At 34.7% G+C, this 26801-nt stretch overlaps 2 protein-coding genes across 4 annotated transcripts; both read left to right on the top strand.

Annotated features, from left to right (window-relative positions):
- The first annotated feature begins 2243 nt into the window (after nt 1-2243).
- On the top strand, nt 2244-7653 carry LOC126692416 (uncharacterized). 2 transcript variants are annotated; one of them, XM_050388017.1, is made up of 7 exons: nt 2244-2509; nt 3397-3462; nt 4257-4375; nt 5054-5184; nt 6673-6820; nt 6906-7062; nt 7188-7653. In XM_050388017.1, exons 2-7 carry the CDS (start codon nt 3450-3452, stop codon nt 7277-7279), a joined length of 660 nt encoding a protein of 219 aa, XP_050243974.1. In that variant the 5' UTR covers nt 2244-2509; nt 3397-3449; the 3' UTR covers nt 7280-7653. The 2 variants fall into 2 exon arrangements, with proteins under 2 accessions (XP_050243974.1, XP_050243973.1); XM_050388016.1 differs by having other exon boundaries at nt 2252-2509; nt 7273-7653.
- Nucleotides 7654-10129: 2476 nt separating this feature from the next.
- LOC126692415 (uncharacterized) lies at nt 10130-24951 on the top strand. Of its 2 annotated transcripts, none has more exons than XM_050388015.1 (24): nt 10130-10623; nt 10789-10898; nt 11505-11577; nt 12166-12227; nt 13569-13710; nt 13961-14179; nt 14355-14421; nt 15814-16213; nt 16828-16975; nt 17104-17264; nt 17755-17854; nt 18457-18531; nt 18669-18803; nt 19203-19292; nt 20502-20678; nt 20768-20872; nt 21938-22096; nt 22692-22736; nt 22832-23053; nt 23597-23703; nt 23797-23853; nt 23958-24030; nt 24152-24406; nt 24644-24951. In XM_050388015.1, exons 1-23 carry the CDS (start codon nt 10483-10485, stop codon nt 24311-24313), a joined length of 3030 nt encoding a protein of 1009 aa, XP_050243972.1. In that variant the 5' UTR covers nt 10130-10482; the 3' UTR covers nt 24314-24406; nt 24644-24951. The 2 variants fall into 2 exon arrangements, with proteins under 2 accessions (XP_050243972.1, XP_050243971.1); XM_050388014.1 differs by having other exon boundaries at nt 24152-24445.
- Nucleotides 24952-26801: the final 1850 nt, after the last annotated feature.

Raw genomic sequence — 26801 nt, 5'->3', positions numbered from 1 at the left:
TCTTTGGGTCGGGAAAATTCAAATAACATAGGGTGGGTTAAACAAAGAGGGAGATTTTGCCATTTCCAAATTTAATGGAGCTTAATCCATTTTTGCAAGTCATTTTTATTAAGGGTAAAACTTTGTTAAAGTAATTTTGATATTTCTAATTAAATTCAAACATGTGACTACATTGAAATTAATTGTTTTCGGAAAAAAAAATTATGTATTTCGTTAGTTTTTTATATATTTGGTATGCATTTCGTTAGTTAATGCTTAATAGTTAATACAACTATGTGTTTGAATTTAATTAGGAAATCTTATACACTATCATTTTCTTTTCTTTTCTTTTTTGAGGAAAATGCCAACTTAGCAAACTTAATTAATACTTAAAAAATCAGAAACATAACAATTGTAACGATCTAGTGAAACAGATTCCATCCAGACTTGTAACGAAAAAGAAAACCCCAAATAGAATCCTGGGGAAATAGTTTTGATACCCTCCCTAATGAGATAGTTTTGAACATTTTGGCACTATAAGATACATGTGAGGGATAAAAAGTGAAAGGCAGTGATGAGAATGTTGAGGGCAGGAGGAGTTTATGAGTTTATTCAAAGTGGACTAAAATGTACGGAATTGATCGAGGCTGAGACAAATGAACCAAATGGATTGACTAAGACCAAAACGGACCGAATAGACCAATTAAGACTGAATATAACCAAAGTGGATAGAATGGACCAAATAGGATTGAAGTGGTCCTAATGGATCGAATAAGACCGAAGTGGTATAGAACCAAAATGGACCAAATATGACCAAATTGGATTGAAGTGGATAGAATGGACCAATGTGGACCAAGTATGACCGAGTTGGATCGAATAGAACTAGAGTAGACTGAATAGGACATGTGAACTAAAGAGAAGCGAAGTGGACCGAATAGCATCGATTAAGACTGAAATGGATCGAATAGACCAAAATGCTAGGTTGGTGTGACTTAAAAGGAGTTTAGCAACAATAAACGCTACACTTAAGCTTTTTTTTAAGAGATGGTTTTAACCTATAACGTTTGCTTCTGATAATTACTTATTAAGTCTCAAATCTCTTATTCGATAACAATAGACTTTATTAGTTGAGCTAATTAGAATCTACTACACTTAAGCTTCTAGATATACTAGTTTTTGTCCCATGTAAATTTCTTTTTATTTTATAATTCATAATTATTAGTCTTTAGACACCAAAGTTTTTAATCTTATTTTTTATTTATATATATATATATGTATTTTGTAAGAAATATAAAAAGTATTATCAAAAAGTTTGAATTTTATTGCATTTTTTTACTCATGCTACTCCCTTTATATTTTTATTTTTTACATATATGTTACATGTATGATTCCATTTTAATACGCTGGATTTTTATTAATAAGTAAATTAGACCATATAATAAAATATAAAGTTAATCTATTTTTTTTAATAAGTAAATTAGACCATATAATAAAAATATAAAGTTAATCTATAGTCTACTTATTCAATATTTTAAATAATATTTTTAAAAAAAGAAGAAGATTTCTATCAACATAATTTTGTGAATTTCACAACTTTCAAATGACAAAATAAATAAAATTTAATAATTTGATAAAAAAAAAATGTTATTGCTCCAAATAAAATTTTCTTAATTGTATATAGGGCTCTCCAAATCAATCGCCAACCCGCTAGGACCCAACCTAGAACCACCCGATCCTGCGGTTGGACTCGGGTCTTGACATCAAAAACCCAATGTCGATAGGTCGGTTTCTGATCTCTTCCTCTAAAACCCGTGAAACCCGACCCGCCCGAAGACCATTAACTCTAGCCATTTTTTTTTCAAAATTTCAACCACTTTTTCACTTAAATCTATAAATTTCTAGCACAATAAACACCGGATATGGCCGAACCAGTTATTTCTCCTCACGATTTGGAAGAAATCTCACCGGATCTGACGAGGTCTCACCGGATTTTGGATGGATCTGGCAAGATCTTCACAGATTCTGATGATTATCGGTTTTATCTAAAACTAACAGTCACCTGTCGGCAACTTGAACCGATGAACCCATTACTATTATAGGTCGGTTGCAGGTTGGGCAAAAACCTGACCCACCTGACCTACAGAAAGCCCTAATTGTGTATATATATTTTTAAGAAAATTTTTATTTATTTAATTATGATACAATTGATGGATCCGATCCGACCCATTACCAGGACTGGGCAAACGACATCCGTGAGGTTTTACTTTTTGTTAAACGGATTCTTAATTATTACTAAACCCCACGTTCTCTAGTTTCCTCTTTCACCTCGGACTCTGAATCGAGTCTACAATAAATCTTTGTTTTTGTTTTCGTTTTCAACATAAATTTTCGCATATTTTGACCAAGTTCTCTCTCTGCGTCTTTCTCTATTTCTAAGCCCGTCGAAGGATTAGGGTTTTGCTGCACAAAATTTCGAATTTCCACCCAAAAAAAAAAAACAATTCCTTCGATTTTCTCGGCATCTTCTCAGGTATTTCATCAACTTTCATCTCAGCTTTTTGAATTCCGATTATATCGATTTCGCTTATTTTTCATATAAACGAGCAGAGATTTGTACTGTAAAGTCTAAACTCTACATCGTTGACAAATCCTTGTAAGCCAATCAATCTTGTTGTATTGATCATAAGAGATTGATAGAGTTTATGAATTTATTCTAATTTTTTTGGAAGTATTATTCCTGTTTGCTTACTTAGAAATTGTGGGCTTTGACTGGAATTTTTTGTACCTATATGCTTATTTTGATTGCCATAGACTCATAGGTATATAATGAATTCGGTTTTTATTATGGGTATGTATTAATGTCTATCCTGATATAGTTTGCAATCAGAATATGTTGTTTGTGTGATTATCAGCTAGTATACCCAGTGTGTACTTGTTGATTTGTGAATAAAATTTATTACTTATATATATAAAAGCAATTAGAATTTGTTGCTGGGATTGCTGCTGCAGTATGATTAAGTGTATTACATATGGGTCTTCCATTTATATGTGTGGTTGTTGCCCTCTTTCGGTTTTCTGATTAGGTAGTAAAGTCCATGAAGTTGATTGGTTTTAATTACATAGTACTATGTCCATACTGCGGAACACGTCATAGACATGTATGCAGCCTTGTCCATGTCCGACACAGACACACACGGGTTTTTCTTTGCTTTTTAAGGACCTAATTAAATACTGTGATACCAATTTTTGGATCAAAAAAGCTTCTTGGTTATAAGTTGATAATTCCTCAGTTATTGGTTATGCTGAAAAAGTATTTTAAGTCACTTCTGCCAAGTTGATGATAGTGTATTATTGTTAAAAGCTATGTGGAGTTCATTTTTAATTATTTTTCTAATGTTTACATCTCTTTGTATGTAGAATCACTCTTTGCAAGATCGTGACTACTTTTCTTTTGAGAAAGTGACAACAAGATGGAGGACTGGGGTAATTCTTTCTTTTCTGACTTCTAATTATGCCTGCCATTTATAACTTATAAGTAACTGAAGAAATCAATTGATGAGAGAAAAAATTAGTGTCCCCCATATACACAGGAATTGTACCAGAGAAACTACAAAGATAATCTAAAGTTACAAACATCTAGAAATTCCTCCAAACTTGAAAAAGAGGACCACTTAGCAGCTATAGTCTGTAACGAAAGTCTAGTGAATGTGACTTCCTATTACATTGTGCTGTTATTCTGCTACATATAGTCCACTACAAAAGTTTCTTATCTCAGGCCCAAACATTAAAATCTCTATGAATTCAAACATTCCAGCTCTGTGTATACCCTTCTATCTGACTAACCAAAACCTGACTAACCAAAACTGAATACATTGATGCACTAAGAAGCACGGACACGATAAGGGTCACAAGACGTGGTGACTTAGCAGTTAGCAAATCTAAATAATTTAGGACATGGTACAGTGAGATGGCAATCAAATAATTAATAAATACATGTATTTAGATATATTTTATATATTTTGAAGCATATTTTAGGTTTTAAAAATAATAGTATCCATCAAAATAATTAAAGAAGGGATGTAAAGAATTTGCATGTAGTAACAGCAACAATAGTCAGTGTTGTTTTCTAGCAATTGTGGGCATAATATTAGTGAAGTTATTTCTAATTTTTCCTTTATAGTATCTTTAGGTTTATTTTATGTTTTCTTTTCTTTTCTGTTGGAGTCTGCTATATAAATTTACAAAGGCATATGCTCTATCTTTTTTTGCCCCTCCAGAGGATGAGCAGATTCCACCTATCCCTACAAAGGAGCAGCCTAAAAATAACTGGGATGATGAAGATGTGGACGATGATGGTGTGAAGGAATCATGGGAGGATGAAGATGAACCTACACCGGTATGGTTGATGATTTAAATGCAATCTCTTAGACCCTTAGTATTTTCTTTCTTACCACACTTGTTGATTGGAATAGAGGGCCACATATTAATTGGTTGATTCATTAGTTAAATAATGAGGCATTTGTTGCATTTGTATTATTTGTTCTGAATTGAACAATTTCTAGAACCACTGAGAATATTATTTGTATTCAGATCCTGTTTATTCATTATTGACCTTTCTATTTGATCAGTTCAATTAAAAAAAAATACACAATTTCTTGAAAATTGTTTTGCTATTTTTAAGTTTGGTTTTTGGAGGTAGTACATGGTTGTCCCCAGTGGTCTGGCCCATCTAGGGCAAACCAATAAGTCCAACTAACGTGGACCTTAACAAAAAGATGTAAATGTTGTCTTTCAGTGGTCCATTGTGGTGATTGCATAAATTCTCCTCTGCACATGTTGTTAATTGTTCTTTTTGTACTAAAAGTTGTTTTAGTTTGGTGATTTTCCAAAGTATTATTTATTTCACTGTCAACTTGTTGGATACATATGTTTTAATGGAACATGGATTAGAGTTTGCTAGTATGCAGTTGTGGTCTTAAGAACTCTGTTATATGGAATGACATGCCATTACCTCATGTTTATGGTGGTTCTTTGTTTATATTATGCAAAATCTATGTCTATATGTGATTACCAGGCACCTGAAACTAAACCTCCAGTTGAAAAGGCTCCAAAGAAAGTGAAAGCTGCTGAAAAGAAAGGAAAAACTGTGGAAGTAGTAAAAGAAGAGCCACTAGATCCTGTAGCTGAGAAACTTCGCCAACAACGGTAAAAGTTTAATTACTTCTTACTGCTAACAGTGGATTTATTTTCTTCTTTTGCATAATAAATTAGTTGTAGGCATGTCTATGTCTCATCTGATGAATGGTAAATGATTTCCAGATAACCCTTGAAATTATGGGGCAGCAATAAATATTATTTTTTACACTATCTGTCTTGAGCAGCATAATGTGTTAAAATTGCATTTCTTTTTTGCAATGCTAGACTCAGATTGTTGGTACCTGGTGATGCAAGTTGGTTTCTCTCATTACACTGCAACCTGCAAGTCTTATGAACCAACAGCTTCAAGTTGGATTCTCCTGTGCACAATAAAATTGATAATATCTAGAAAACAATTAACTGAAACTGCATCAATTGAGGTTTTGTTAAGTTTGAAGCTAAGTTTACAGCTGAACTGATCCTTATTTGAGCTGATTTCGCTAGCTCGATTGATGATTTTGTAGATATTCATGTGTGAGCATTGAAGGCAATGTTGATGGTTTGACATGTCTATGTGTTAGGGCCTTGGGTTTGGTGGTATGCTCCCTCCAAGACTAAGGTTTGAATGCCCTTGGGTGCAAACAATTTCTAGGGGCCATGTTGTCCCATTGGCGAAGCCAATGACTTACCTGATCCGTGTGATGTGGATGCATTACATTGGTCTGGTCGTCTGGGGTTTAAGTGGGTAAAAAGGCACGATGCTCTGCATGGTCTCCAGGTTTCCTCGTCATCAAAATAAAATTTCCTGCTAGGTTAGCTTAAATTTTATGAACTAAGAGGCTCGAAGAGAAAATAATAATTGTCCAATGCTGACGTATATATACTGATTTGAAATTTTCTTCACTTGTCAATAATACAAATGGGCTTTGACTGAATTTTTTTCTCCAAGTTACTTGGTATATGAGCTAAAATACTCCTTATCATCAATGTACTTGTTCCTGCTTTAGACCATAATTAAAGCCTAAACCCAGTTCTTTGTCAATGCCTAAAGAATAACTTTAAAAAACCTTAAGCAAAATGAGATCACTATGCTGCTTAGCAAATAAAAATAAAAATTAGACCACTAAACTGGACAAAGAACAAAGTTGATAGCCCAGATCTTAAGTGCTTTTGTCTGTGTTTTGCATCCAGACGTGTCCCCCAATGACCTTGTTTGTTAATCTGATCATAGTGCGTAGTTGATGGTGGATGTTGCCCATAGTTTTGAACAGTTTTCTTGGTAAGTTTTTGCATCATGCTATAGGATGCACATTGTTCTGTTTTAAATTATGGGTTTGCCTGCATTTGTTTTTCTACTAAAGTTTGTTTAGGAGCAAAATCATTGAAAAACAAATGCAAATTATGATTTATTAGAATGGACCCTGCAAATTTGGAAGTTGTATATTAATCTTAATAGACAATTAGTGTGGAGGTTTGTAAAAACTTAATAATAGGCACATTTTATTTGTTTTTGGTATACTGAAAAGATGTTTACTGCAACTATATAGTCCATGACAGGCTGGTGGAAGAAGCAGATTATAAATCTACTAAAGAACTATTTGGTGAGAGAGGAGATGAGAAGACTCTTGATAATTTTATTCCCAAATCAGAAAGTGATTTCTTGGAATATGCCGAGCTCGTATCAAATAAGCTGCGACCATTTGAGGTGTGTTATATTGTCTTCCTCTGTTTTGACCAAAGGTCAGGTGAATATCTAACTTTGTTAATATATATGTGCTTCTCTGATACAGAAAAGTTACCATTATATTACCTTACTCAAGGCTGTAATGAGACTGTCAATGACTACTTTGAAAGCAGCAGATGCAAAAGATGTTGCATCTTCTGTCTCGGCAATTGCAAATGAAAAGCTAAAAGCAGAAAAGGAAGCAAATGCTGGTAAAAAGAAAGGTATCTTTTTGTGTACTTTGACTTCCTGTATACTTAAAAGAGGATCCCACATGGGTCTGTAAATCCATTGTGATGGATGGTCATTGACGTACGTATCTTATGAATTTATCTCTCCATTGTTTCAGGTGGTGTCCTCAATTGTTCTGTAATGAGGAATTTATCAATAACTTATCAATTGGTGTTTCTCAATTGTTTTTCCTTGCCTTGCAGGCCCTAAGAAAAAGCAGCTCCATGTTGACAAGCCAGACGATGATATTGCCGTTACTTCCTATGATGCTCTTGATGACTATGATTTCATGTGAGTGTTTTGTTCCAGTCAGAAATGGGATTTTGCTTTTAAAACATTGAAGAAGGGATAAGTTCCTCCGGCGTCCCCCTCAAATATTCACGAGTGTTATTGCTGTATTTGTTGAATAAGAGATTGTGGCAGATTGCCTTCCTATATTTTATGTTCAATTTTGCTAGTTTTGGATACTAGTAGATCAACATTTGTCTGCTTATACTATATGTTGTGTTTGCCTGAGTCATTGAAAAATTTGTGACCCTGTCGAAAGTAAAATTACTAGTTATTGAGATTTTTTTATTTAAGTCCTTCTACATTGCATTATCAAATATTTTAGATTGGATAAATGTGATGCACGTTTGAAGGGTCGCAAATAATAATGAATGGAAAAATTAGAAAAATAAAATGCCAACAGGATCTTTATTGACATGCCTGATAAATAGCCACTGGTTAAACCCTATGCAAAATATCATAGTTGCTTTTATAATCAAAGGATAGATAGTTATAATAATAATAATAATAAAATTTATCAAGAAGCAAACACCATGAGTTTGAATTTATTAAATAAATAAATATTTTTTTTAATTCACCATTTAATTATATCTTTTTCTTATACTCTTTATGTTGGCAAGATTTGAAAATGATCATAAATAAACACAATTTTTATATATAAAAATTTTAAAACTTAAAGATGAATATAAATCTACCGTTTGCTTACATTTCCTTCTTATATTTTTATACTTGCAAAATTTTAATACGATCTCTTCTCTGTATAGATTCTCATTGTTGACATCCTTACCACAACGCTGTCGAGCTATGAGAGCTAAGGTTACATGTATTGTGCTTCAAAATTAATTATATTTCTCACTCTTTTTATAGGATTTGTTTATTTGCTTGTTTTTATTCTCATTTTGTTGTTACTTGTTTCATAAAGGAATTTGAGTGGTTTTCATTTTTGAATTAAGAAATAACTGATAGGAAATTGGGAATTTTTTATGCATGTTTCATTGTTGTCGGTTTGTTTATTGTTGTGGGAATCAATTTCTTTACATTGTTGTTTGTTTCATCAAGGAACAAAGTGGATTCAAAGGGTGTTTTAGATCGAGAAGTTACAAAAAATTATGGGTTAAAAACTTCAAAATTAATTCGATTACCAATTTGAGCATGATTGCCTACCTAAAAATGAACAACAAACAGTTTCACCTAATCTGTGAGTTGGTATTGGATGCGAGTTTTGCCACCTTTGAGCTTAATCGACTTGTAATTACACATGCATTTGATGTTTGTCATATTGCAATTCATGTTCATATATATATATATATATATAGAGAGAGAGAGAGAGAGAGAGAGACTTGAGTTAGGGCAAACCGGCAATTAAATCCATTCCCACACTTCCTCTCTTTAAAGCGGAGAAAACCTATGCGAGACTTTTTGACATCCATAATCTAAGAGAGAGAGAGAGAGAGAGAGAGAGAGAGAGAGAGAGAGATATATGTGTGTGTGTGTGTGTGTAAGGACCGGATTTAAGTCCCTAGTCCAAAAGACGGATGAACTTGGGTTCAAAAAACCTAAAACAATGAATTTGTAGAGAATAGGTTGGAAAATTGGGCTAAAATGAGTTGGACAACAAATAATATGGATTCAAATGACAAGAACAAGAAGATAGATTGATTTAAACTAAAATAGATTGTTCTCAGTATAGTCCGAGGAGATCAGTTTTTATATATTTCTCACAAGTTTGATTACAAATTTGATTCCTGATTGCTACAGTGTTTCTTTCTTGATTTCTCGATTTCTCGATTTCTTTCTTTCAAGGTCCTCTCTCTAATTTATACTATCTCTGTCTTCTTTTCACCTTACACGTGGACAGTAGATTGCTTATATTGATCCTTGTCCCATCAACACCCTCTTGAAGTCTTTAGGAGTAACTGTAAGGTTGAACAAACACTGTTCAGAGATCACTTCCTCATTAATGCGGCCGAAGAGTTTACTATAGAGCATTCAATGCGGTGGTAACAACTTTCTTTTAAATATTTTTAAGCTCCCATCTCTCTTGTATGTTTGTAATACATGTCCCTATCAGTGGATGAGATACTCCTCCTCGGACAACTTTCCCCAACCTTTTCATTTGCAACCTATTCATGAGACTCTAAGCTTAACACTCTCACTACTGTTTATTCTTTTTCGGACCAACTAACGTCCTCAACCAAGACGCAAGGCCTAATATATAATTTTGGGCCCTTATCCCTACAATACATATTATGGTTTAAATTTTCTACACACATCCTATACACTTGTTATAAAATTATGATACCATCCCAAACACACACACCTCTCACTCTCTCCCTCTGTCACTCACCTATGCCTCCACCTCATCTCCTATGGTTTCCATACCTAATTTTTATTATATACATTTGTATAGTTGAGTTGTTCCAAATCAATAGATCCATTTGAAGCATGAGCATCACATCTAAACCGAGCCCTTTTCTATTAGTTCTTACATATTAATTAATATTAATAAACATAATAGCAAAAGTCTTATAATTTATTTGTCCAAAACCTATGCTTATGTCATATTGTAATTGGTACACAATAAAATTTTTATCCATAATGAATTTATTTAATAATAATACCGCCTCCCATACAAGTTATGAAAAGAATCTTCTCAAAAAAAAAAAATTATTCAAAAAAACAAAGAAGTAAAATTCATTGAATATTGTATTAAAAAAAAAAAAAATCATTGAATATTAGATGGATGCAGGTAAACCCAAATTGAAGACAAACACCGTACTACTGTTGTAGACTTTAGTCTTTGGTCTCTCTCTCTATCTCTGTTGCCAGCTTTGGAGCACCACTATATAAGGATCGCTAAAACGGCGACGACCAGCGTCTCAATCATTTCATTCACTCCTTCATTTCTTTTAAACACTTCCCAAATTCCAAATCTTCCATTACCATTTCCGTACCAAAAATTTTCACACAAATTTCCAAGATTCAACATACACCTTTTTATTTTCTATTATATTTTTAGTATTCAAAATTCTTAAATACATACAGACCAAAAAACCTCTTTTTTTTTTTCCAATTTTGCTTCGAAGATTTTTCATCGATCGGAGCTCAAATTTGTACGGACGTCCATGGCGCTCTCAGCTTCAGACCTACCGGCGATGTACTCGTTGCTCGCGAATTCAATGAGCGGCGACGAGAACGTTCGCAAGCCGGCCGAGTCGGCGCTCTCTCAGTCCGAAAGCAGACCTGGCTTTTGCTCTTGCCTCATGGTACTCGCTTCTCAATCTTCTATTTCTAGGGTTCTTACGCGGTTTTTGTTTTGTTCTGCTCCCGTCGCAATCTAGCTCAATGCATGTCAATTTGAATTTGTGAAAACCTGTTTTGAAATGCGTTCGCAATCGTAATCGAAACCGTAACATTCATGGATAATGCAGGAAGTGATTACTGCGAAGGATTTAGCTTCTCAGGTCGATATTCGTTTGCTGGCTTCGGTTTACTTCAAGAACAGTATCAATCGGTACTGGAGGAATCGGCGTGATTCTTCGTAAGATTGTTAAACTTTATTTTTCATTTTTGAAAAGTGTTCACATTGTTGTGAGAATTAGTCTTGAAATATTCATGTATGCTTGTAGTGGTAGAGACTTGAAATCTCTCTTATAAGTACATTTCATTTTGCTGTTTATTGAACATGTAGTTTTGGATTATAGCACCTCAGCATTTACAAGAATTAGCTTGATGATAGGTTTGAAAGGTTCTTGTAATGCTTGTTGTGGTGGAGATTCGGAGTAATAGTCTATTGTAGCTATATATATTTATCTGTGTATAAAACATGTAATTTTAAGCATTTACAAGAAAGGCCATGTACTAGTAGTGCTTGTTGCTGTAGAGACTCTTTAAGTATTTTGTCTCTTGTAAGTATATGTATTTGTACTGTATAAAACATGTATTTTGATGATTGAATCTTGGCATTTACAAGAATTAGTTTGAGGATAGTCCTAACTCCTAGAAGGTTGTATACTGGTAGTGCTTGTCATGGTAGAGACTCGAAGTTATTTGTCTATTATAAGTAAAGTACATTCGTTAGCTATGTATAAAACATGTAATTTTTCAGTTGTAGGCTGGATGTGTAATGTGGAATTTTATGTTTCAGGGGAATTAGCAATGAGGAGAAAATACACCTGAGGCAAAAACTGTTGTCGCACTTGAGAGAAGAGAATTATCAGGTGTTTCCAGAAACTTGTTCTTCCTCTGCTGCTTATTGTTCTTCCTTTTTTGGTTGTTTATAGAGTTATTTTTAAACATCTGTGTGATTTTTGGAACTATTTTAATGTATTGGTTTATTTTCATGAAATATCTTATGCTATTATCTTGAATCATGATTATTGAAGAAAATTAAAGCTACCACCAAAGTGGATTGTATGATTTAATTTATATTATTTCTTAACTCCACTTTCAGTGGCTACCATTTTAGAAATGGTTTATTCAAGGTGATGAACTAATAGACTGACTCCTAAATGAGAATGGGGGCAATGTGATCATCCTTGAATGCCTGAATGAGCCCTTATTTCATAGTGGCTATAATGCTGACTTCATCAATTCATGATTTGAAGATATATGATCTATTTTTGTATTATCTCCGGTAGATTTTGAGGCCAATGATAGATGCTCTCTCTCTCTCTCTCTGTGACACACACACATACACACTTTAGAATGCCTCAACAATTTACTTGATTTTTTTTTGGTATCAATTCAATTGATTTAGTAATCATATTTGCTAATTTCCTGTGTTTACCATATTTGTTCCTATACAGATAGCTCTAATGTTGGCTGTGCTTATATCCAAAATTGCTCGAATTGATTACCCCAAAGAATGGTAAACATTTTGACCTCTCTCTCCATCAATATTCCAAAATTTTTGGAATTGTGAATGCTTCTCTAATAAATAAAACTTATGTTGATGAATGTCTGACTTAATCATTTTGTACTTGCATGAATTGTATACATATGAAGTGTCTAGTGTTAAAAGACTTGTATAGCTGAGACCAAATAGCTGGATTGAACATGTGTTTTCCATAATGTATCCTTGCATAAAAAAACTTACTTTTTAACATCTCTTAAGATGAATTGATCATCAGAGAGAGAACTTCTAATGAGCACTACCTAGTGATGTTTTGGTTGCAAGAAAAAAGGAATATACATGTTAGAATTATGGTTAAATGATTAAATCAATATTTCCTAACAACTTAAACTTTTGAGACAATCAGTAATTTATCATAATATCAAAGCATGCTGTCTTGAGTTGGAACACCATCTTTGCTCTACCTTCCATTTAAAAAGTTAATCTCACATGTTGGGCCTGACATATTTAGGGGAAGTCTAGGCCCACATGTGAGGGGGGAGTGGTGTTAGAATTATGGCTAAATGATTAAATTCACTATTTCCTAAGATCTTAAGTTTTTGGGAGAATTGGTAATTTATCAATACACTTTTTCTCCATGCATTTTGGTTTATTTTTACTAAGGACAAAATTTTCCTAGAACGTTCCTCAAACTTATTGTGTGGCAAATCAAATGAGCATCCTTGTGTACATTTTGTCACATGACTTATATAATTCATGTGATTTGTTTAAATGATGTAATGATTCATTGAAATAAAACACGTGGAAGGTCATTTGAACCACCACGCAATTGGTTTTGGAGATTCCTCCAAATTGGTTTAGAGGAAAACTTTACCCCTTTACTTAACAATATGTGGTTTAGAAAGTGTAACCTAGCCATCCCAAGTTCTCTCTACTTACATTATGCCTCCTGAAACATGAGCCTTTTATGTGCAATTTCCATTTATTACAGAAACAAAACATAACCAAATAAACCTCATGGGAGTAGAATATCACTTCCCAAACCACAGGGTGGCAGGTGACCACGAGCCAAACTACATGGGATGAACTATAGTTTCATCCAAAGAAGAAAACTTGTGTTATTTTTGGTTGATTCTTATACGAAGGTTAAATTTTATTTATTGGTTTTTTCTTCTTCCTCTATGTTGAGCTGGAGCAATATGCATAAAAGTTTTGTTGCATCATAGCTAGTGGTTGTTGTGTGTATGTGTGTATATTTAACTTTCCATTATTATTTAGCAAAAAAAAAAAAAAAAAAAAATCCATCATCTTTTGATTGTTCACTATCCTTATCTGCCAACTCAATGGTTTATCCAGGCCGGAGCTCTTTTCAGTTTTAGCACAACAGCTTCAATCGGCAGATGTTCTTACTTCCCACCGGATTTTTATGATTATTTTTCGGTCCTTAAAGGAATTGTCCACTAAACGTCTTATTTCGGACCAAAGGAGCTTTGCAGAGGTATGGGTTGATGTTATTTTTTATTCCACAGATTCTTTTTCCCTTTTCCATGAACATAAGATTCCCCACACTCCCTTCCCCCAAAAAAAGGCCATTAAGAATTAGCTTTTATGCAATGCAGTTTCTGCACATGTTCTGTGGTAATGGAAGGACCGGCAATCATGAATATACATTACATATACATTAAAATGTAACTTCACAATTATGAATATTTTTTGGGCTGATTGTACTTACGGACGTTATTTTGCAGATTTCATCCCATTTCTTTGATTATAGCTGGCACATTTGGCAGAGAGATGTGCAGTCCATATTGCATGGTTTCTCTACTCTCTCTCAAAGCTATAATTCAAATGATCCAAATCAGCACCATGATGAACTTTATTTACAGTGTGAGAGATGGTTATTATGTTTAAAGATAATACGCCAGCTTATAATTTCTGGGTTTCCAAGTGATGCAAAACAAGTACAGGTAGTTATTCTCATCTAATGGATTTGTTTCTTTCTTTCTTTTTTTCTTTTTTTAATAATAATTTTCAGAGTTTGGTGCAACCCCCCACACCCTCTAAAAGCCGTTTTACTCCTTTCCTTAGTTTAGCTGGATCTATTGAAGTCAATGTTTTAACTGACTCATCTCTTTTTTGCAGGAGGTCCGGCCAGTCAAGGAGGTTTCTCCTGTCCTCTTGAATGCCATTCAGTCATTTCTTCCATACTGTGAGATCTCTCTCTCATACTCGCGCGCGCACACACTCTTAAACATCGCAGTGATTTTGAATTGCTTTATGCCTCTTCTATTGCTTTTTCCCTTGTTTTATATAAGTTTTTGAGTAAGTAATAATTAATTACTTCAACTAATGTAAATCTATAGAGACTCTTGCTTTTATATATACCTAAAGAGTTTCACTTGAAACGGAACCCAGATTTGCAGTTAATTATAAAAGACAATGTTGGTATCAAAATATTGAATTACCTTTCTAGTTTTGTAAAAATTATGAGAACGTAAATTAGTGTTTATATTGCCTTTTATGATTAACCTCGTTGAACTTAGTGATTATGAAATAGGGACAATTGAAGAAATAATAAAGGTTTAGTAAATTAGATTTACTTTCTTGTCCACTAAGTTTCCTTCAAATCCTAGATGTATTTATGATATGGGAAGCATTGGAAAGATTTATTTTTAGAGTTAATTGTGTTTTTATTGGTCAACAAGATTTTATTAGGTACTATTATTGCTTAGGACTTTGTTTGAGTGGTCCCGTATTTGGGGGTTTATGCATTGTCATTCTTTGTTTGATTTTCTTAATTCTGTTAGTCTTTCTTTTTGATTGGTTTGTATTTTTTTCAGTGCAGTGAGTTTACTATCGTAAATCCATTGTACTTCTATTATCAATAAATTTGTTATTACCTATCAAAAAAAGAGATTTTATTAGGTACTATTTAGGTCGTTAGTATTTTATTTTATTAAAGTCAAGGTTACTTTTGAATTCAATAATTGGGTTTCCCATGTCGGTTATAATAAGGATTTGTAAGTCTATATAGGCATAATATTCTACTCTTATTTCTTGTTCTATGAATTCAGTGTCGCATTTTTGGTTTATCCTGCGACAATTTAGATCTTAAAAATGAAAAGTTGACTTTTTAAAACCTACAACTTGTCAATTTTTATAAGTTAGACAGGATCCCTTATTACTGTTTGTAAAGTGATGGTCAAGGTACATTATAATCAGCTATGGAATTTCAATTATTTGAGTTCATTGCTGGTTAATTTATTAGTGACATAGGAAGGGACATGTCAATGGTCTTTGTACCAAATGGCTTTGGCATCTTTTCCCCCTACCCAAAAACAAGGGATGGAGGGTGAGCTGGTGAGGTCTCCAATTTAATCCTGTACAGCTGTATGTACTTAACATATTGTAGATGAATCCCATTTGATTTGCAATAGCAAATTTTATTTTCCCCTCGTGCTTTTTTCCATCTGGTTTTCATACCTTTGGAGGGGATAGGAAACTAATCCCAATCCTTTCTCTTTTTTGTTCTCTCTCTCTCTCTCTGTTGCAAATTTTCAAGTAAGTTAATCTTTTCTGCATATGTTACCTTATTTTGCAGACTCATCTTTTCAGAAGGTACATCCTAAATTTTGGGACTTCACAAAGAGGGCATGTACTAAATTGATGAAGGTCTTAGTAGCAATTCAGGGCAGACATCCTTATTCATTTGGGGATAAATGTGTGCTTCTTCCTGTTCTGGATTTCTGCTTAAATAAAATAACAGATCCTGGGACAGATTTGTTATCGTTTGAGCAATTCTTGATTCAATGTATGGTAATGGTGAAGTGCATATTGGAATGTAAAGAATACAAGCCTAGTCTCAGTGGTCGGGTGATGGATGAAAATCAGATTACACAAGAGCAGATAAAGAAAAACATTTCAAATGCTGTTGGTGGTGTATTGACTTCACTTCTGCCCAATGAACGGATAGTACTCTTATGTAATGTATTGATAAGAAGGTATTGGTGCTGACTTCTGCCTCACTTCATTAATTTGTCGGGCCTATCATGGCTTGATTAATTCCTGTCCACTTTTAGGCTATTACGCACTGAAAGGAAGGGCCCCGAGGGGAAGAATGCATGCATTTAACAAGTCAATATTACTTAATTCTATAACTCAATTATTTTTCCAAAGGCTCATGTAAAAAACTTCTTGGAAGGCGCAATCAATGCAATCAGTGATCTTCCTCACCATAACTGACATTCCTAGGGAAGCATTATGACAGAGCCAGGATGCACTAAGGTGCAAGGGCTATAGCATGATATTATTAGTGTTCTTCATCAGGCTTAGAGGTTTAAATTATTGTTCTAAGAGATATTGTTGATTCTGGGAGTGAAATGAATGGAGTAAGCTAGTACGCCTGTTTGATGGCATTCATATATCATGACATGGAGAACTAATATTAAATAAATAAAATTTTCTACACTTGTAGTCTAGATGTAGATTTTGAATGCTGTTATTCTGCTAGAACTTTGTCAATGAAAAACCTTCAAATATACTGTGTTCCTCTGGTTATGGTGTCTGATTTCCAGAAAATCGTTGTACTAAAACTGTGCTATTACTGTCTTGGTAGGTATTTTGTTTTAACAGCGAGTGATTTGGAGGAGTTGTACCAGAACCCGGAATCTTTTCATCATGAGCAGGACATGGTTCAGTGGACAGAAAAATTGAGGCCATGTGCTGAAGCTTTGTACATTGTACTGTTTGAAAACCATAGCCAAGTAGGTGGCGTTTTTCTTTTTTACAATTTCCCTTCTATAAATCTTTTGTTGTTAGTTTTAGTGCATAAGCTCTCTAATTATTTCTGATAAAGGATGTGTGCTTATGTGATCTTGACTTTTACTTTTAGCTGCTTGGTCCTGTTGTGGTTTCCCTTCTTCAAGAGGCTATGAAAGGTTGCCCGACTTCAGTGACTGAAATTACTCCAGGGTTGCTTCTGAAGGACGCTGCTTATGGTGCTGCTGCTTATGTTTATTATGAACTCTCAAACTACCTGAGCTTCAAAGATTGGTGTGTCCATTCTTCACTATATGCATGGTGTTTGGTCATTTCATGTCTTGCATAGCCTATCTAAATTTAGGCACTATTAACTGCTGCAGCCGTTAAAATAATTTTGCAATCAGTTGGTACTGCATTGCTTATCAGTTGGTACCGCATTGCTTAGCGTTTGATGGATGCAATAGTTATTTAAAGCTCCTCAAAAACATTTAATTAGCATTATGGGGAGTCATTTTGCCCATTTTTTGATTTTTAAAGAAATTTTTATAGATAACTTTCATAAAAGGCAAAAACAAAAATTTTAAGAGAATTAGGAAAATTTGTTTGGTAACCATCTTCATTTGGCTGATGTTTCATTTAAAATTGTTTTTCATAGAATTTGTCACTGTAGTATGGTTGAGCATTTTCATCATCCAATACGGTCATTCCATTTTATCATGCTTTTAAGTGTAATTGCTATACCCGGACTTTTGACTTTTCTCCAGGAAACTATTGATTTCAGGTATAATGGTGCACTATCCCCAGAACTCTCAAATGATCATCCAAATATGCATATCATCCATCGTAAAGTTGCACTGATATTGGGACAGTGGGTTTCCGAGGTAAAATAATATTCTATGGAGTAAATGAGTTATATTAATTTTTAGCTTCTCAGTTTTGTCAAGAGGATGATGCAAGGCAGAATAGACACTGAAAGATGCAATGAAGCAGTATTGCCCTCCTTTTAAAATCAATAGTTAGTCCAAGATTGTTGCTTCAAACTTCTATGCCATTGAAGAAATCATGCTTACAATGTTATTCTTACATTCAATGAAATCTAGCATGTGTCCTCTGCTTGTAAAAAGTGTGCGCCCTTGGCTGAAGTCATAAGCCAGTCCCTCTAAGTTACTGTCTGTTAGTTATGGTCTACCCTCTATGCCACTTTTGTGGATAATGGTTGGTTAGTTTCTTAGTTCTAATAAAAGGGTGACAGGGTTTTCTTATGTTGCCATTGGCAAGCCTTGTTTTCAGGATTGGATACTTGCAATAATCTTTGAATCTATAATGCTCTATTCTTCTGAATTGACATTTGTTATGGCTATTCAATCCTGTGATAAAATATGCTTCCTCTTTTGGTTTTTGACAAGCCATTGTTTTTTCATACCTTAGTCACAAATAAAGAGGCGTATTTGATGATCGATTCTGATTTTTACACTTTTTACAGGTTAAAGATGACACCAAAAGACAAGTATACTGTGCTTTAATCAAATTGTTACAAGAAAAAAACCTTTCTGTCAGGGTATGTAGCATGGGTCCATTTTTCTTAAGTACATCACCTCTGCTGGTCTTTCTGTATCATTCTGACATATTCCTGCCTCCTAAATCTATATTATTGTATCCTGTTCAACTATTGAATTTCTGCATTCTTTTTCAAAGCTGGCAGCCTGTCGGTCTTTGTGCTTACATGTTGAAGATGCGAACTTTTCAGAACAAGAATTTGTTGATCTCCTACCAATATGTTGGGCTTCGTGCTTTAAGTTGGTTGAAGAAGTTCAGGAGTTTGACTCCAAGGTAAAACATAGGTTTCCCATCACTTTGATGTTTAGTACTTTGGGAGAGAATATTTTCTCATCAAACTTTTCCCCTTGTTGTTTCTTATTTACCTTTTGCTTAATTTGATTATATGTCGATCATGCTTCAAGCGATAAAACCATGAAGATTTGGTGTGCAATAGCAATTCTTTTATTTTCTTTTGATACAGGAATGCACTTGCAATTTTGCAGTGCATTGCTCTTGTCTAAATGCTCTACAATTCTTTGAATCTGCATATTATCAAACAATTGGTTAGGGTTTTGCAAGAGCAAACTTTACTTTTGGATGTTATGTAAGATAAATTCAAATCTATAATCTTAATTATATTTTTTCTTGGTAATTTACCCGACATTCTTGTTATTCTATCATTTATTTCAGGTTCAGGTTTTGAATTCGGTCTCTGTTCTTATTGCACATGTTAGTGAAGTCATTCCATTTGCAGAAAACTTGGTGCAATTTTTTCACAAGGTATTATACAGTAAGAGTTATGTCTAGTCATTTAATACTTAGAAGAACTTTGTATCATCTTTAAATAAATACGTATATATGTGTGTGTGTGATTAATTTCATCAAAAGATAAAGGCCATAAGGTGTGCAACCCTAGTACATGGAGAGTATACAAAGGAAATCCCAAGCAAAATATAAAAGAAAAAATAAATAAATAACAAAAATAATTAACGGAAGCTCAAGTGTCCAAGGAATCTAGAAAGTTTGTAGTAGAAAAAGTATGAGAAGACAAAGTCCAATCATAAAGTCTTCAAAATTAAGAAACACAAAGGAGCATCTTTCCAAATCTCCATATTTCTTGTCTATCCAAAACATCGCTTCTAGCACCATAACAATTCCAAAAGGCATTACCCAAAAAACCCCAAATAGACAGAAAACCAAAGACCACAACTCTTGAGCCACCACGCAATGTAGAAAGAGATGAGCCATATTCTCTCTTTGTTTCTTGCACATAAAGCACCAATCCATAATGACCAACCCTCAGTTTCTTTAGATTATCTGTACTCAACGTCTTATCTAATGTCACACACCCCAAGAAAAATGCCATCCCTGTTGGTACACAAACTTTCCAAATGCTCTTCACTTGGAAGCCTTTGGATTCCAAAGGGATCCACTTCAGTTTAGTTACCCCCACGGCATAATTTTGTAGCATACATGTCATCCAACAATTGAGTTATTGATTCTAATTCCCAATAATGCACCTCTCTAATGAACTCCGGATTCCAATAAAGAATATAATCTAAGAAGTCGGACCTTGGTGTGACGTCAAGTGTCTCTGTCCAAGCGATGTGTCATGAGTTCCAATCAGGAAAGTGATCTCTCAAAAAATTGGGAGCAAGGCTGCCTACTATATCCCATAAAAGCGAGAGCCTTGTGCGCTGGGTACAACCTTTCCAATTGTGTACCATCTAATGTAACGATGGACGTAAAGATTATAAAATCCGAGTTTCTAATTGAGTTGACTAGCTATTGTAAGTCACTTAATAGAGATGTTGAATTATTAAGTTTGTTATAGTGAAATAAGTAATTGTCTGGAAACATTGTTCATCTTAGCAAACTTGGATTTTCACTTCATCAAAGGGGGAAGGGATATTTTTCAGAATCATTGGCTCTGCACTTATTCGAATTACATTCTTTTAGTTATTTTTATTTTATTTCTTATTTGAAAAGGTTTGGGAGGAGTCTTCTGGTGAAAGCCTGCTGCAGATTCAGCTTCTTATTGCTTTGCGGAACTTTGTGGTTGCACTTGGTGGTCAATCACCCATTTGCTACAACATGCTACTGCCCATTCTGCAGAAGGGAATTGATATAAATAGCCCAGATGAACTTATAGAGGATAGCATGCTGGTTAGTCTGCTAGTTTGATTTCAGTTATCTAACTGGCTATCATTTTGTTGTAGTGTAACATGCTAATTTCAATTGTTGTGATTGTGCAGTTATGGGAAGCCACACTTTCTCATGCCCCTTCGTTGGTGCCTCAACTATTAGCATGCTTCCCATGTCTCGTGGAAATTATGGAAAGAAGTTATGAACACTTGCAGGTTGGACTTACAGGATCTCTGATTACAATATCCTCCATGGGTGTGTGTGTTAATATATTCTCCATATATATACTATTAATTGGTGGATAGAACTTGTGTGTGATCTTTTTGCCGTCTTTTTTTTCCCCAACTATGAATTGTAACTTATGAACCATTATGGCATATTAATGTGATGGATTACTCCATTACCTAAATAAATGTTAAGAACAGCACACAACAATAACAACCAAGCCTTAGTCCTAAAATTTTGGGATCAACCTTGGATTCTCGCAAACTAATTAGGTTTAGTCATATGTATTTTTTTTTTCCATTCTGTATTATCTAAAATTATACTCTCTATCACCTCCTTAATCAACTTGTCCTTTTTCACTATTTCTACTAATGTTATTTTAGGACTTCTTTTACCTTTTTTTCATTTTCTTGACTTGAATCAACTCACTCTTCCCCGCTGGTGTATTGATTGCTCTCCTTTGTACGTGACCAAACCATCTCTAGCGACTCTCTCATATTTTCATTAATAGGGCCCTATCTTTAAGCTAATTTCTTTATTTTGAATCCTATCTTTCTTTGTATTTCCACGTATTCATCTTAATATTCTCATTTTAGCTACACTCATTTTATGAGCATGTTGCTTCTTAATAGCCCAACATTTAGTAACATAGAGCATAGTTGGTCTTATAACATTCTCATTTCAACTACACTCATTTTAGCTGTGAAAAATTATATATATCTTTCTTCATTAATTTAAGGGGAAAATGCACCTACATCACCCTGTTGTTTAATGCAATTCTATTTGAGTATTGACACCTCATGGGTTTAAAATTTTTCTAATTATATACCTTGTGGTACTCAAATGTTTTCTTTACTCCTGTGTTTTTCATTTTCCCCCTTTATATTATACGTAATGCTGGTCCCCACTACCACCCACCCCCCCTCCAAAAAAAGAAAACAACATTTTAAATGTCTGATGCCCTTGGACTTGGTTGTTAATTTGTTCTTTTTTGGCCTTCAACTGCTTGTTACTCTGTTACTTTAATATTCTTCTGTTACTTTAAATTATTATAGGTTGCTGTCAGCATAATTGAGGATTACATTATTTTGGGTGGAACTGAGTTTCTAAGCATGCATGCTTCCAGTGTGGCTAGAATTCTTGATCTTGTTGTCGGAAATGTCACAGACAAAGGAATTCTCTCAATTCTTCCAGTCATTGATATTCTAATACAGGTACTTCAATTTCATATTGGGAAGTGCAGATTTTTAGGGTAGTAGATAGAATGAAGATGGAGTATTTGGAGGTTGTAATTGAGAAGCCAAGACTGCCTAGTGCAATTTGACTGCAGATCTTCTTCTCCATCATCTAATCATGCATTTCTTTTATTGTCTAGAGAAAGTTTTCATATTGTTTCATGTAGTATCACTATATTCAAATTTATTTTTACATTTTGAAGCAAACTATATCTTTTTCACTTATTGGAAAAGTTCTACTCCTCTTTGGGTTCACTATGAAATGTAATTATTACTCCGTTTCTGCGATTGATACTTGCATGAAATGAATTTTGTTAATGTTGACAATGGTTATTTAAAGAATCCTGTTGCACTTGTAGACGATTTTTTAGGATTTGCTGAATATATGGTGATTCCCCTTTAATAATAGATCCATCCAAGGGACCTCTTGGGTTGCTAGAAAACAATGTATTTGTTTCATTTTCCCCAGTTTAATACTTGTTTATGGTAGTTTGAAGGTTATAAACTGTTATAGCAGTAATTTGATCTTAAAGTTCCGACTAATATCTTTTTATTTATTTTTGCTACTTTGCAGTGTTTCCCTGCTGAAGTGCCTCCATTGATCAGCAGTGTTTTACAAGTAAGTGGGATCTATTTTTGCTTGTGTTGATATACTGAATCCATCAAGAAGTCCCCTATAAAGCTTACATTACACTCTTTGTTCGATGCTGGTAGAAATTGATTGTTATGTGTTTGAGTGGAGGAGATGACTATGATCCTTCTAAGACTGCCGTTAAAGCATCTTCTGCTGCCATCCTGGCAAGAATTTTAGTGATGAATACCAATTACCTTGCTCAATTAATGTCAGAACCATCACTTTTGTTACTGCTTCAGAAGGCGAGTGTTCCGATTAAAGACAATATACTTCTTTGTCTGGTTGACATTTGGCTTGACAAGGTCAGTAGAGCATGTGTTTCCATAAGGATACTTTCAGTGATTGTCAAAGTGTTCTTTTGCACATCACTTGTATGTGGATTTTTTGAGAAACCTAGATTGCATCATATTATAGATTTAGAGCATAGACTCTGTGTATATAGACTTTGTTTTTTAAATTTAAGTGTTTCTGGCTAACCTTGATTTGAGAACTGAGATAATTTTTGCCGAAAGACATGCTCTAACAGTAATATTTTTTACCTTGCACTAATCCTTTCCGCCCAAAATAAAGTGAGCCTTTAACTTTTATGATATTTTTGAGCTCTAATTTATTTTCAAACTGACTGATTTGATCCATAAACAGAAATTATAACAGTTCAGTCTTGTACATAACTAATTTCTGACATTTATATCATAGTGACATACCTGAAATTAGAAAATTGTTATTATAATGATCTTAATGATATGAATATAAGTACAACACCTAAGATCACAAGCATTGATTTGACTACTTTAAGTTCTTGCTTCATTTTTTTTTATTGCCAAATTATTTTTATTTGGTCACAGGTAGACAATGCATCTTCCACCCAAAGGAAGACATTTGGCTCAGCCCTTTCAATCATTCTCACATTGAGACTGCCTCAAGTCCTCGATAAACTTGATCAGATTTTGAGGTATGGATTCATCTTTGTATTTTGCACATTATTTGCAAATGAATATTGGGTAACCTTTGATTAAGTCTTGCAATTGTGCCTTTTGATTTATAGTGTATGCACAACTGTAATATTGAGCGAAAACAATGACTTATCTGAGGAAGAGTCCAGGTTGGATCTCTAATACTTAATTGAACTTGTTATCCAAATTCTCAGTTGTCATTTTAGAATCAGCTTCTATTCTTTGTTCTTATTTCTCTCTTTTGTGATGGCAGTGGTGAAAATATGAGCTCCAGCAGGTGCCATGGGGAGGGCACCATTCCGAGTAAAGAGTTAAGAAAAAGACAGGTGAACATTTTGGGGATATGCCTGAAAGTGCTGAATTCAGATGAATAAAACACGAATTTTGGATTTAGATGATGATGATTTATGAATAATTTGGTGATGGATTTGTTATTTGCTCTGTCAGATCAAGTATTCCGACCCAATCAACCAGTTGTCACTAGAGACCTCAGTCAGAGAGAACCTTCAAACATGTGCTGCCCTTCATGGAGAATCTTTTAATTCCGCCATTGGTAACATGCATCCAGCAGCATTAGAACAATTGAAGAAGGCATTGAAGATGCCGTAGCTGCTGCAACACTTGGTATGATCTCTTATCAGTTGGTGCTGTGTCCAGGACCCTTCAAATTTTCCACTGTTCCATAGATTGAGAAGATATGGGGTCAGTTTTTCAACCACCTGCAAATTTTCTACTGATTAGGTATAATGTCTCTCACTTGTTTTAATTTCTGTAATTCCCTCCAGCAGGTATTCTCCTATTAAAAGGTTGATGTTGAATGCATGTGCTCTTTTAACTTCTTTTTCCAATACGCCCAGATTGCTTTATGTTTTAAATGTAGGGATGTGCTTATATGTGTTATTTGCTAGCATCTAACAGGTGATATATCTGTTCGTCCAGGTTATATGGAAGCTTCTGTGCTTGGATTTGCGAGGTCTACATTCTTTCTTTTCCTTTATAATTGCTTGGGCTGGGTTTTAATCTCAATTATAGTTTCAAATTCATTTGTATGTGCAAATTTGATAGCACAAAACTTTGTAAATAGCTAGCGGATCTGCACTTGTCATTATATACCGGGTGTAGAGGGTGGTGGCATTGAGTTCAGAGAAATGCAAATGAAATGAAATTTTTTCAGAAAGAGGAAAAAAAAAGAAAAGAAAAGAAAAGAAAAAGAAATTTGTGCTGTTCTTATGCTTATTGACCTCTAATTTCTCTCCATGGTCTCGTAAATTTCATCAAACCCTGAGATGAAAATAGTCATGAAATTCCTCTGTTCTAACTTCTAAACACCAGACTCCCTTTGCTGAGAATTGAGATTTAAAATTTAGGTACTGTGCTATGTGGCACAGATGTTTGAGCTACAACCCTATTCCAAATATTAGACTTGCTTGAGCTGCTTTTATGCTGAACCCGGGAGTGTAACAACTTGTGGTTCAGTATGCGTTTCCACTATTATCTACAATAACAAAAAAAATGTTAAAATGCTGACAAAGGTTGTGTTGTGCATTTAGCCTTCGGAATTTTCTAGTTAATCTTTTCAACTATCCTAATAGAAGCCTGACCACTCTTGGGATAGTTAGGCCCCGTTTGGTTTAGAGCTGACTCAATTCTCAGTTCTCAGTTTTCAATTCCCATAACTCAAACCCAAAATTCATAACTCAATTCTCAAACTCAGTTTCACTCAAAAATTACAAAACACATGTTTGGATTGAGTTCTCAGTTACATATCTCTACCACTTTTCCCCAAACTCGTGGACCCCATCATTGACACTACCCAGTGCAACACTGTTGCTACCCGCGGCTTATTAACAAAAAAATCTTCTGCTCTTCCTCTCACCTTTCATTTCTCTGACTCTCCCTCATTTCTATCAAATTTTTTTGCCTATCAAATTTTTCCACTTTTCTCTGTTTCTTTCTCAGCTTTCTCTGTCTCTCCCTTCTAAACCAAACAACCACCCAAATCAAACCAATCTCAAAATCCACGGCCAAACCAAACCACACTAAACCAATTCCAGCCACCCAGCCATGTAGATCTGAAAGGACACCCACCAAATTCAAACACAAACAACATCCAAGCAAAAGAGAGTCCAAGTTTGAATTCATACCCACAAAAAATTGTTCACATAAACAGGAAATACACAACACCCAAACAACACACACACACACCGTTCATAAGCCCACACCCAGAAACACCAAAAATTTCATCAAAACGCAACTCTTCTCAAACCTAAACCCATCATCAACAAGACACCCAAACAGAAGACTACCACCACCATTTCAAAAAGAAAAAAGAAAACCAACCCATAGAGAAATACCAAATCAAACACAGCAACCAAACCCAACAAATACCTAAGCCAATCCTCAACCATAGAGTAGAGAAACCAAGATTCAAAGCAGATCGTGGTGGTAACTTGCAAGCAACTCTCGCCGCAACAACCTTGCGGAGACCTCGCAGAGAGCATCGCCCTCAAGCTCCACTTAATCGCCTTCAAGAACGTTGCCATGGAGTTAGGCTCGGTGGAGAGTGGTGTGAAGTAGCTAAGATTGGAGATGAACCGATCTGGGTTGAGCTTGATGGTGACGACATCAGAGACCCAAATCACGACTTGTGGTTGATCGGAGACCCAAATCGCTGAGCTTGATGGTGACGACTTGTGGTTGCTCGTGATGGTGATGACTGGCGTGGTGGTGGCGACAGCTTGTGGAGGAGCAATGAAGGGCAGTGAGAAGAGAGAGCTCTGGGTAAAAGAAAACAAAAATGAAGAAGGAGAAGAGACAGAGAAGAACCGGTTGGAGAGAGAGACGTTACTTGATGATGGGACAAGTCATACGGGTGGGCTCCACGAGGTCAAGAATATTACAATTTTGCCACTGAGTTATGTAACTCAGAAACTGAAAACACCAATTTGGTGTTTCCAGTTTTCTGCACTGTAGCTCAACTCAAACTGAGTTTGAGTGATGAAAACAGGGAGAGGAAATCAAGCCAAACACAATATTTTCAGTGGGTCCCACGTAATTCTCAGTTTGAGTGATGAGAACTGAGTCATATGACTCAAAA

The sequence above is a fragment of the Quercus robur genome, chromosome 7 (assembly GCF_932294415.1).
Source record: "Quercus robur chromosome 7, dhQueRobu3.1, whole genome shotgun sequence".
NCBI lineage: Eukaryota > Viridiplantae > Streptophyta > Magnoliopsida > Fagales > Fagaceae > Quercus > Quercus robur.
The sequence above is the reverse complement of the archived record's forward strand: the minus strand, read 5'-3'. Positions and strand labels throughout refer to the sequence as shown.